This window comes from Ciconia boyciana, chromosome 5, assembly GCF_034638445.1.
Source record: "Ciconia boyciana chromosome 5, ASM3463844v1, whole genome shotgun sequence".
Classification (NCBI taxonomy): domain Eukaryota; kingdom Metazoa; phylum Chordata; class Aves; order Ciconiiformes; family Ciconiidae; genus Ciconia; species Ciconia boyciana.
In genome coordinates, this window is record NC_132938.1 from 66789249 (window position 1) to 66802489 (window position 13241).

Consider the following 13241-nt stretch of genomic DNA (forward strand, 5'->3'; position numbering starts at 1 on the left):
GTAAATGCTGTGGAATGTGCACCAAAGAATCAAAAAAAATAGTCTAATAAAAAGTAACAAAGTGTTTTGCGGTGTTTGAAGCCTGTTCAGTCGTGCTTTGTGCTGAAGAGTATCGGATGTTTTCCTGTTTCAAGTTGTTGGCTTTAAATCCTCTAGGCACATACTAATCAATGCCTAGCATATAAAATTAGCTAATGCTCTTAACTGCAATGTGGTACTTACTGTGAGAGAGGGTGCTATATATTTAAAGGCTTTGATGGAATAATGCCTCAATCTGTTGTACTCAGTAAGTTCGTTTTCCTTTCTGAACAGGATACAAGAGAGCTTCCAGAAGTCAGTCAAGATGAATATGGTGAAGAGGATCATGGGCCGGCCACGGCAGGAGGAGTGTAGCCCCCAGGATAATGCGCTGGGTTTGATGCATCTGCGTCGCCTCTTTACAGAGCTCTGTCATCCTCCACGGCACATGACCCAGAAAGAACAAGAAGAAAAACTTTACATGATGTTGCCGGTGTTTAACAGGGTAAGCTAGAGAATCTGCAAGAGGTGTTTTCTTTATTTGAATTGACTGCTCATATTTTGTATTCCCAAGACCTTTGGTTCTAGCACAACAGAAGCTTTTCTTCCGTTGGCATCCTTTCAGTTTTCCCCATCTCCTTGCATAGTGTTGCGTTAGTGGATAAACTTGGCGTTGGAGATTTCCTTCTGTTACTGCTTTTTCTGAAGTGCAATCCACAGTTGCATGTAGACTGTCACAGACCTTTTCTGCAGAGCTTGCTGTTATTATGGAGTGATCTGATTTCCAACCTCAACTTACTCATAGCAAGTTTATACCCACTTGTTTTTGTGACAGCACTGTCCTTGAGTCTAAATAACTCTTCTCCCTTCTTCACATTTATTGTACTGATGCATATTTAGAGATAACATAATATCTCCTGTCAGACTTGGTTTTGCTAGGCTATACAAGCTGAACAATTTTAATCTCCTCTTGTGATAAATTCTCTAAATTCTCATCACCATTGTAGCTCTTTTCCTATGTATGGAGTCTGAATCCCTCTTCTTGGACAAGGGGGATTTTGAAAAAGCGGTCTGTAGGGAAGATGTAATAGCCACTTGTACAGTGCCATTCATATTTCACTACTCCCTTGTGCTCTGGCACTAAGATTTTGTTTGGAGGCAGGACTATGATGCCTGTCACTGGAATTAATAGCAGCTAAATCTTCCTGATGTCTTATGTCGCTCAGTTACTCTGTCACTTCGTTGTGAATAATAACTTTGATGGTAGTTTTAGGATCTTGAAAGAGCAGTAGGTACAGATCTAGCTTTCCTTGTTTTTCCTGCTGTGACCTGAACTCTTGCTCCTGAAGCTGTTCTTGGGTGATGGATTTGTGCTTGTATATACTACCGTGGAGAACTGGAATAATCCAAAAACTAAAATGCAAAAACTTGATAGGAAAATCAACTCGGCTTTCTCTTTTTTTAGATTGATGCTTTGTTGAAAGTATGGCTTATGATGGTGTTAGACATCGAACTGCTTATACGCTGTGTAGAAAAATTAATCCCAGTCAAGGCATGGCATTAATAGGATTTTCAGTCTACTAGGTAGCATGCTTTAGTGGATAGATCCCCTAAATGTCATTTTATTGCCCTAGGTCTTACTCCTAGTTCTACTGGTAACCTGTTATGTGAGTTTGGGAGACTTAAGCTCAGTTCATCTGCTTCCTCTTTAATTAATCTGCTTGGATTGTATGCCCTTTAGTTATGGACTTTCTTAATTTGTTTTTACAAATTAGCACAATGGAATCTTAATCTTGGCTTGAGCCTGTGAAGGTTATTTTGATGCAGTTATGCTTAGAAATCTCCCTCTGGTGGTTACAGGTGGCTGATGCTTCTGAAAAAGGGAATGTACCCACTGTAGCTCCTTCAGCACTTAGTTGTGATCTGCGGGTGGAGAAGAAATTTTTTCCTGGCCCTTGTGGTAGTTACTTGCAGTAGCATTTTATCTGTGGAAATTGCAACTGGTGATATAACTGGGTTTAAGACAAACTAGTGCAGCGATGCATGTCCTATTTCTGTACAGCAGTCTTTCCTTAGACTTTGATTAAACTTCAGAGATGAAAAAGAACAGTTAAGTTTTAATTTCTCTGTTGTTTCTCCCTTTTCTCTTTCCCCCCTTTCTTACTACACTTTTTTTTCCTCCTTTACACTGCTTGCTGTCTTTGTCCTAATTCTTGGTCCCTCCACTTGACCCTGTTGAAGCCTAGTTGTAGTTGCCTCCTGTCTTTGCACCATTTGTTCTCTCTCACTGTCCTTCATTCAGCTTGTGCGTTGAAGCATTGTGAAAAATGAATCAGTAGGCCCAAGTTTTCTTCTTACTCTGTCAAAATCGGCTCTTGTCTAACTAGTCTCAGGTACCATTTAGATTTCTTGAAAAGTTGAATGGTTTTTGCGATTTCCATCTGTGTGAATACATCCCTGTTTTTCCCTTGTTTATCATAGGTTTTTCCTTCCCCAGGTTCCCCATGTGTCTTTTCTATTCTTTACAGAATCCATCTGTGGATGGGCTCTTTTCCCTTCTCTAAATCCTAGAGACTCTCTTGTTCCTTTCTTTACTGAGGTGAACTTGATGCTGAAGACATGCATTCTTCTGTGCTTGTCAAATGTTTTGCTTTTGAATCCTACCTGTGATTGTCTCTCTTCCTCTTCCCTCTTCTTTCCTTCTTTGGTTTTAACATCACTGTCCTCAAACTCTGGCTGTTTTTAATCTGTGACCTTCTTGGAGTTGTCCTTCTTGCCATAAATACAGACTGTTGCCAGATGTTGTCACTTCAGTTTCCAACCTCTGTAAAATCTGAATTGTAGTCTGGCACATTGAGGGAAGCATGTATTGTTTGTGTTCTTTCACTTCCTTTCTCTCAGTCCTTGATAGCCATTATCAGTCATCAATGAACTGTTAGTGTAGCACAAACAAAACAAATTAATCTTGGTCAGTCAGATCTCATCTCTCCCTATTGCAGGGGGCCTTTTTTCCTTGTATTTCATATAAATGTGTTCTTGCCTTCCTGCGTTTAACAGGTTGAGCAGTTGTGATGTCATCTATTTATTTCTACTTCCACAGTTTACTTTTTTAGGTTCCTGGTTAATGCCACCTTTTTCTTTTGAGGCTTAACATCTAGAGCCTGCTGTGGCTTTCTTGGCTTATCTGGTTTTGTGTCTTCTGGAGTGTCAACTGTCTATGGTACAGTTTGTTTTGGAACAATCCTGCTACCTTAGTAACTCTGTGAGTCAGAGTAAGACAAACTCTGAAATTGATTGGAATAAAAAATAGAACAGGAGAAATAATTTTCCGAAGAGTCTTATTTGAGATTTTTAGTGGGAGATATGGTAAATCTTGGTTCACTAAACTCTGAGATGACTTTCCTCTGAGATGTAGTTTTGCTGACAGGAAACACTAAAACATTGCTAGAAGTTCCTTTTAAAAATTTTTCTCATTTCTCAAACATAGTCCTTAGCTGCAAATGTTTTAAGCTATCAGTTAATAACTTGATTCAAATTCAGACTCTGAATCCCTCAGTTACTTTGCATATTTATCTGTATTCTGTTGAACAGGTTTAAGTGAGATTGAGTACTTTTTGTGTTCCTGCCTTAAGTGAAGTCCGTGATGGTGTACCATAGAAGCATTATCTGTTATAAGATTGGGATGTCTGTGTTAGGAGGAGAAAACCCAAAATAAATTGTGGAGCTCAGATCAAGACTTCCATGCTACACCTTGATGTGCACTTCAGAATGTCTCTTGTACAGAGTAGTGAGCTGTTGGAAGTGGGAGCTGCGCATGTTTGGCTGGAAGCAGGGTGTCTGTGTGTGTGAAATCCAGGAAGTAGTTCTGGAAGAAGCGCAATTTTTACTGAATGCGGAGATCTAGAGTGAGGAAGCTAAGTCTGCTTCCCATAGGCATGCAAGAGGCCAGCAGCAGGCAGCCAGTTAAATAACCAGTGTATCCAGGAGCTCTTTCGAGGCTTTCTTGCTTAACCATGTATGAGTTTTTGGGTTTGGTTGGTTTTTTTTGTGGGGTTTTTTTGCGTGGGTTTTTTCTTTTCCCCCCTCTCTCTCTCCCTTCAGAGTTATCTGAAGTTTTGTGTGAAATGCAGTTCCATTTTCTTCCTGATATTTTAAGGATTATTAATCAGTAAATCCAGAGCAGCTAAAGCATTCTTAACTTTGGTTTGTAGATACAATGTGTCTCAAACATGCTGTAGTTTAAACCATCTTGCTAGTTCTGGTAATGAATGGGTTTACAGACCATTTCTGTTTCCTCATTGTTCAGGGAGGCTTATGAAATGATGAATCACATAGTAATGAAAAGCTAAATCGGTGCATAATTAACAAAAGATTGGCCCTCTGGAAGAGTACTCAAAAGGCTCCTTTCGGAGTTCAGTGTGTTCGTGGATACATTGCTCTACTGGTGTGGTAGTAATGCTTTTGCAATATATGAAAAAAAGTGGATGGAATGATGAAGAGGCTGGTTTTGAATAAGTGGTATGTTGTTTACATCTTCTTGAAAGAGCCTTGCTTTTCCTTATTAAAAAGATGATTTGCTGGTAAAATGTTTCATATCCTATTCCTGGTTTTTACTACCACCTTTAGTCAAAGATTATATCTATATCCAACGCAGATACTTGTTCTACATTGTGCAAACTTGGTTATGGGGCAACTAATTAAAAACCAGTTCACCTCAGTCAACCTTTTACTGTAAATTTGAGCTCTCTGCATTTCATGGGATCTGCTGACAGCTCTAGGCAAGCTCATGACAGGTAACAGGGCTATTAGTTTTTCCTCTTTCCTTGGTCTGAGTGAAAGATCTTTAAACACTTAATGATGGCAAGATGCTCTGCCAATGTGCATTCTAGTCTAGATAATCTTGCTTTGGTTATACCAGTGAACACGTAAGCCTCGAGGCCCTCTTCCCTTCTTACAGCCTTGTGGAAGTTAGAGGCTCTCGGATGAACTGGGAGCTGATGCAGACAACTGCAAAAGGAGGTCTTGTGAAAAGTTTAGGGAAATTTGGATTGTCTGTACTGGGAGTGTTGTGTACTCTGTAATCCAAATGAGGGGTGTTTTTCTTGATCTGTCGAAAATAGTCGTCTGCCTGTAATGTCTGGGCTCCTGTTTGCTTTCTTAATTGATAATGGTGGTTGAAATTTCCTGTATGAGAAATGCTTAAGTTTTTTGTGAAAAATATTTTTATTGTGAGGAAACTGAGTGTTCAATTTCAGTGTTGTATTTCTGGCTCCATTTCATCATGACTTTGCAATGCGAGTAGGCAGGAAAAATATTTTTGGCTATTCTGTAATGTGCCAGAGTGACTGATACTAAGAGGAGTAAGAAGTCAAACTTAGACAAAGGTTATTCTGTCTTCTGCCTTCTAAGTTTTCTTCAGTAATGTTGCAGTTTCAAGGTACTTGAAGGTTCATTGGTACCGCAATTATCTTGCATCCCTGTTGGCTGTAATATTGCGGATTTCACTGGATGTTGCAAGACTTAAGAGTGATGTCAGTCAACTATGTCAGCAGCTCAGCTGCAATAGTATAACTGGGTCACCCAAGCAAAGGAGATGAGGGTGAAGCAGCTGTTGAGTCCAAATCAATTGTACTGTTGTAGATTGCTTCCTCTTTCTGAGAGGCAAATATAACATGTTGAACTGAAGTTTTATTAGAAAAATACTGTAATCTATTACGCTTCCTGGCTCACTGGTGATACTCCTGCAGGTTATGTAAATAGCCACGAGGGAGAAAAATGTAAACAAGCAGAGAAGTATTGAGACTGTTCAGGTGTTCAGCAGGCTATTCTGGTTTTTTGGCACTGACACAAGTGATGATACCAGAATTTGAATTGCATGCTTTGTTTGACAATGAATATCGTGGTTTTACTGTGACCGTTTTAGTGCAAGGGTTACATCAGAAGTGTGGATGGAAACTCCTTTTTGTGTGCAGTCTTGAATGAAAAGTAAATTACCTCAACAACTAGCTAATCCATTTTGAGATAGTCGTGTTCCATAGCTTAGTGCAATACCACAGAGTTAACGCATTTCTTCCTGTTAAATGTGATTCAATAAATTATTTAATAGCCAAATTAATGCTTAATCATGAAGAATAAGTTACTAGAATTAAGTGACAATTTATAAAAAAAATTCCCTAGTAACTACTGCTCTTATGTTCAGGAGGATCTTAAGAGAGGAGAGTAGGGCCTTGGGATGCCAGCAATATGGGAGGCTTCCTGGTATTGTCAGTTTATTGAGGGAAGACTTAACAGGGCATTTCTACTTCCTAGTCCCTTCTAGAAGATTTTACACACATCATTCTGTATGTGCAGTTCACCCCTGTGGAATGTTTAGGTCCAGCAGATAGTAAAGGAGTTGCCCTTAAAAATAGAACTCCTCTTGGAGAATTTGCTCTGGTATCTAGTCTTTACCTCATTATGTGCAATCTCAGTCTTTTGGTGCTCCGTGGGGTTTTCATCTTGCAAGAAAACTTGTGATTCCTTTTTTCCCCTTCATTCATCAGATCGTACCTCCCTGAATGATGACTTAATTCCAACTGTGAATATATCTTAGAGCATTCACTGTGAAAACCAGTACAGTGATGAATACTGCAGCAGGAAAACAAAAACTTGTCATCTCCGTAGTAATGCTCCTTCTTTGCCAAGGAAGGTGGCAGTTCGTAGTGATCCTTGTAAACTTTTGATGCATCCGTTTTTCTCTTGTTTTAGGTGTTTGGAAATGCTCCTCCAAGTACAATGACAGAAAAATTTTCAGACCTCCTGCAGTTTACTACTCAAGTGTCACGATTGATGGTGACTGAAATTCGACGGAGAGCATCGAACAAGTCCACAGGTATTGCATGGGGCACAAGTTTGGGCTTTGAGACGTGCATCATGAATTTCAGATCAGTCAGAATACTATGAGCTGCCATCCACAGCAACTGTGCAGGCTCAGAAATTGAAGTCTTTGCAGCAAAAATGTGTTGTCTTCTGTTTCTTTGGGCTAGGAGAGGAGGAGGAGGCTAGAGTCTTCCTCCCCGGGTTACAGAGAAAGCTGAGTTCCACCAACTTGACAACACATCAAAGAGAGAGGAGTGAGCAAAGTTGCATCACCTGCTAGTAGAAGGAGACCAAGAACATGCATGTGGACAGCTGCTGTATCTTGCCTGAGGTGCCTGTTGGGTGGTGTGTTTTGTCCCTCAGATATGTTAACATTCCAAAAACATGCATTTTAAAATTAGCTGGTGGTCTGGAAGCTAGTAAGATGTGAAAGTGAGTCCCACATTAGGACCAACACCACCAGCCCTAGAAAAATGTTCGTGGACCCCTCTTTTGCTCTGTTTATTAAATGTTAGGGTGAGATTTAGTTCTGATGAACCCTGAATGTGTCAGAACCTGACCACATATTGAGAGTTGCATAACTGAGGACAGTGCACCAAGAAGGCATGTTTCGTTAGCTTTCCTCTTTTGATTTCCTCTTCTGAAGAGGAGTGCTTCCGAGAAGTATCAAGTTTTTGTCTACTAGATAATTTTAAGATCTGCGCTGGCTTCTCAGTGTGGATTTGGTGGTAAATAAGGAAATAGCAGGCTGGAAAAGGCTGTGCAAATTATTATGCATGAAGTCAGGAGTCACAAACTGTGCCAATTACAATTTCTTTCCATTTTAAGCAGAGAGACTAACAGTGAAACATTCCAGATGGCTAAACAGATATCATAGACAAAACCTGTTCTCTATGGGTAAACAGACGCAAAATGTCTTTTCTTTGGGTATTTAGGGGAAATGAATGTCCAACAGCCGTGCTGGCAGAATAGTGGTGTGTGTTTGACCTTCTTTCTGGGGAACATCTGTTATGTCTGCTAGTCAGTTGGAATCTGCTAAGAATGGCCATTTTTGTGTGTTTATTACTTAAGCCATACCTCTGCTTATTGCTCCAAGGTAATCCAGTTGTCATCCTTGAAACCTCACAAGTCAGAGGTAGATTTTGTTGGTTTTTGGGGGTTTTCTTGTTTTCTTGGAAACTGAACCACAGTGACTTAAAAGACAGTTTGGTACTCTTCTAAGCTTTAATGTAATGAGTGCCAATGTTTTTATTAAAATGGAAAGCAGTCATTTTTCCTCTGTTAACAAGTTTGCTATTACTTTGGCCAGTAACTCCTTTTCAGACCTCATGTAAGAAGGCCTGAGAGGTCTGTGTTGTGCAGTTGCATTGTGACTCTTGGTGGTACCAGGGAGTTGCGGTTTGCTCTCCAGAAATGACCAATTAACAAGCTGTTAAAACTCATAGTTTGCAGACTTCTGTGTTAAACTGTTTAGAGCTAGATACACATTTCCTGCAATACTGGAAAAAAAAAAAAAAATTATTGGCTTTTTAGAATATGCTTTATGTTAAAGGCAATATTGCGTCTATGGATTGCAAAGGCTCTTGCAATTTTTTTTTTTAAACTTCCATTCTTTTTGTCTACCAAACAAAAAGATACAGCAAATCTTAATATCTCTTAACAGGTAATTATATCTCCTAGCATATTTTTAAAAGTTAAACTTCAGTAACAACTATATGCAGGAAATGTCTCTGGTAATATCCAAACGCAAATTCCTGATGGTGTGAAATGCTCCGTTTAAGTCAACAAAATTGCTAAGCTTGTTTTAGAGACAAGCTTTCCACACAAACGTTATCAAAAGTCAACTTTAGATAGTTAATGAAAGGGAAGAAATTTTACAAGAACTTGCTTTCTATCTATAAAGAGATAAATGTGTTGTCAGCATTTTATGGTTGGGAATGTGGTATGATTAAATCTTACCTGTTGATGTGTTGGGATTTTTTTTTTTTTTTTGGTTGGGGGGGGGGTGTGTGTGTGTGTTTGTGGTTTGTGGTGTCCCCCCCCTCCATTTCATAATGGAGCATAGGACAATTTTTTTCATCAGGCGTTTGAGTATTTATGCTAATAGCTATGTGAGTAATGCCTGCAATCAGTTCCAAAATGAACCTTTCCTTTGGGAGCAAGTGCATCTGGCCCAGGGCTGAAAAAGGGCCGGGGACAGCCAGAATCTTGGTAGAATAAATGTGGCTACTAATGGCTACTTTGGCTACTGATGCTGGAGGGGAAGCAATGCTTATTTAATGTATTTTTCAAAAGACATACCCTGGATGCAATTGGTTCCTCTGTGATTTTGCAAATATTTCAATGGCATGTCCTAGAGTGTTTGGCACATCATCATAATTTAGACCCAATACAAAGATAAGCGTACGGCAGGGAAGGTTAGTTCAGGCGATCCCTCTGGTACGGACAGCAGGACTTTTGTGTCATTTCAAGGTGTCTAGCCAGGCTGATGCATGGTGGAGTGTGGTCCCTGAAGTCCTCTGTGTGGAGGTGGCTGGTGTGCAGGTAGGCAGGAGAGCTGCTTTCTCCATGCCACAGGTGCTGTGAGCTGAATAGCTTGGGACCTTTTGGTTTATCATTTTGGTGAGTACCTGTACCTTGTACATGAGAAATCCCAACTACTGAATAGTTTCACATTGCAAACTTAAAGGTAAGTGCATAAAGCTGTCCTCCTGGAATCAAACCATGAACCCACATAACCAAGTGGTAGGTTCCTGGCTGTGGTCACAAACAGAAAGCAAGAAACAGGGCAAGCACAGAGTACACCTTTCTCTTTCACTTTTAATGGCTTCTCATATTTCAGCAGTTGAGGGTGCCTGTGATTTGGTACCTTGTAGTGGTTATTCCATGTTTACTAAAATTGGTTTCTAACTCAGTCCTATGTTGTCTGCATTTCAAGGACACCAAGTGACATACTGACAGCTTCCATTATTTAATGCATTAGGATATATAAACACTTGATCTCACAGGGAGGTTCAGAATGCTTCCCTTAATGATGGGCAATCCTGCAACCTGGAAGGTCCTTCCCCAGTCAGAATATGAATAAGTGGTTGTGGGGACAACCTGTGAAACCTGTGCAGAAGGGCAGAAAATTGAAGAATGAGAAAGCAAAATGGTTCATCACATTTTAACCTCCTTTCAAGGTCAATTTCAAAAGTTTGGGATTTTTTTTTTTTTTTATGATTTCATGTGTGGTAGTCTGTGTACATCAGTGTTTTATGCACCTTTTAAATTAAATTTAGTTGTGTCTTGCTTCATACCTCTAGACTGTTCAGCTAATCCCTCCTACCTCCAGAAACGAGATTTTCACTTACTGTTTATACATTCTGAATGTTGTAGTGGTTTGGTTTTGGGTTTTTTGTTTGTTTTTTTGGGGGGTGTCTGCCCCTCCCCCCCCCCCAATTTCACTGATTTACTCAAACTGTTTCACCAGTGAAAATGCTTTTAACCTGTTTAGGCATTTCTCTAACAGATCTGCTGGAAAACTATCATCATCTCATCTTCAAACCAATTTGGGAGACCAAATTGATAAACATTCATCATCATAATGTTTAACCATTGCAGAAAACCACATCAGTGATTTGTATTTGGCCTCTGACAATGCCTTTTTTCTTTTTAAAATTCCATTGATCTGCAAACCCTGCTTTTATTGTTAATTTTTATTGCAATTTACCTCTATCAGATCAGCAGAACTGATTTTATGTTTGTATTAAATACACAAGAGTTAGTGTAATTTGTTCAACTGCGTCTCGCATTTTGAGTAAGTTACCAGTGGTAGTTAAAGGAAGCTTCTTATCTTCTACTAATAAGTAGCCTTTCAGGCTCCTCCAATAATGAAGTCTGAAGTTTTTCTGATAGTGTTACTTGTAGCATCTGCTTCTCTTTGAAGGTTGAGGATCTTTCTCACTAAAACAAGTGGACTTACGGATTGCTTTCAGACTTTTTTGGTATGTTAGTTAACTTTTCTTCTGTTGGAAGAGAGTATGTTGGAAATGATCTCACATGCTGTGACTACGTGTCTTGTTTTTTTCATTTTATATATACATGTTTTTCTTGTTCTGTGGGTGACTTTGCTTTACAAGGTGATTCTGTTTTAAATTTATTGAAATTGCTCTGAAAGGGAAGCAGTGTTCTATCAGCTACTCATCAGGAGTTAGTTCTGATCAAGGACTGCTGTATCTTGTTACTTTTGGTTAACCTTCAATTTATTTTTGATGCTCTTTACCAGATCTTATGCAAGGCAAGTGTAGTGCAATATAGTGCCTTTCCAAGAGATCCTAGAACGCCCACTCTCTTATCAGCTGGGTTAGTGAGGCTAAACGCTGGCACAGTTGAGTTGTTTATCTTTGGATGAGCAGCCCTCTATTTCTGCACACTGCAAAGGCATCAGCCACTTCATATCTGCGGTTTGTGATGACAGCACTGCACTGTTCCTGATGATTGAAGGAAGACTTTTTGCCATCCCTTTTCTGTTTGGGTTGATACTTCTCTCTTACTATCTAGGCAGTTGGAACAATTCATATTCTTTAACTCTAGGTATCTGACTGTGTTTCCAGGCATTCCCCGTGAGAAGTAATAGAGGCTTCTTGAAGGCTTGATTAGAGAAGGGGTACCTGACTTCAGCTTGCTCCCCACCCACCCCCCTGACACACCCATCCATACCTCCCCCCCTCCCCCCCGTCACATGTGCACAGATATTTTTTCACTAATATTCCACTCTAGGATAAAAATAAGCTATACAAAAGTCTGATTATACTATTAAATGCCGTTTATGGTACTAAAACATCTAACTAAAAGCTTCATGTACTGAATTTGTCCTTAGTGCTATTGCTATAGGCAATAACGTTGCTTGTAATGCAGTGCTGCTTTTTGCTAGCAATCTTAATGGGTCTAATCCCTTTGCTTTCCATCTGCTGCTTTTCTGAAGTTCAGGATGCAAAGCACCCGTATTACCTCTTATGTATGAAACAAATTCTAGTGTTTTATTCTACCAAGCCTTTATCCCATATATACTGAATCCGTGCTGAAAAATCTGACTACTGCATATTAACCATGTGACCACGTAATCGTGGTCATACTTATGCATACATGCTTGCACAGTTGTCAAGATATGTATGCTTACATATTATTTTGTAGGTTTTTCTCTTTACTCGTTTGCCATTTTTACTAGCTAACATATCCCAATCCTAGATTTAGTGATTTGTTCTGCAGAAGTTGAAGGGTTAAGGACATCTGGGTGGGGCACATAGGGGATGTTATATTAAAAAGATGACTGGAGCACTTCAAAACCAGGGAAAAGGTACAAGAAATAAATTAAGACTAGTGCTGATGATAGAAATTAATCTTAAATGATACTGCTATCAAATTTGCTCAGAGCAGATGACAAGAGAACTTCTTCCTGCACTTAAAATGCTGTCTGTGTTTTAGGTAGTGCTTAATGAAGACTGACAGTTTTGAAACTGCTATTTATAGTCTTCAACTGCTATGCCATTTAGGATGCCAGCAGCATGACAACTTTTTCAGAAGCATATACTTAACCCCTGAGTCTCACTTTCAAAGATGACTAAAAGAGGCCCTGTTCCACCGGTGGCTTTTGGAGACTATGCCCAAAGGAGCCTGTGCACGCCCTGTTTGGTACCAGTCGTACCTGCTTGCAGTCAGAGAATGATTGCCCAGCTCAGTCTGTGGTCAAATAGAATGAGAACGGGCCTACTAAATTGCACCTAACACTGGGCTGGTGGGGCACTGTCATTGTAGAAGCAGTGCATGCTTTAGACATGCTTGACACTCAGTGCTTAGGAAAGTGGCTTTTGCCAGGAATTCCAGCATTTTGTATATGTCTCTAGTGTAGGAACTATGGCTGTGGCATGGCTGTTGTGCTTTCTAAGTTGGTCTGCTCAAACACCCAACCGTCTGGCCAATGTTTTGCACTGATGGTTTTGGAAAACAAAGTGCCCGCCAGGTACTTCAGGTCAGCATGCTGGGAAGTTGCTGCATGTCTGCATTTGTGTGTGTTTTAAAAATTGCCTTACCTTTCACCTTGGTATTTCAAGCTTTGTTTTGTGTGAGTCAGTCTCATGCAGGGATTTGATAGGTGCCTCTCCTTACTTCAGCACCAGAATTGGAAAAGCCAGTGGTTTGTACAAAAACCTGTTATGGGAATAAGGCTGCAAAACAAAACCATGGGAAAATAGCCATTGCACAAATGAACCAAATCTGGATTTTTATCTTAAATCTGTCTCTCTTCCTTTATCTTTTTTCTAGGATTATGACTATAAAAGGGTTTCTGGGCTTTACGGAAAAATACATCCTCTTTGCACTGGAAG

General features: G+C 39.8%; 1 protein-coding gene across 5 annotated transcripts in view; it reads left to right on the plus strand.

Annotated features, from left to right (window-relative positions):
- Positions 1 to 13241, plus strand: part of WDFY3 (WD repeat and FYVE domain containing 3) — a 182604-nt gene that overhangs the window by 57588 nt on the left and 111775 nt on the right. For all 5 annotated transcript variants that reach the window (XM_072863213.1, XM_072863212.1, XM_072863214.1 and 2 more), the window contains 2 exons: positions 313 to 523; positions 6766 to 6889. In XM_072863213.1, coding sequence (XP_072719314.1) covers positions 344 to 523; positions 6766 to 6889 — 304 coding nt within the window. In that variant the 5' untranslated portion in view covers positions 313 to 343. The remainder of the gene's footprint in view (positions 1 to 312; positions 524 to 6765; positions 6890 to 13241) is intronic.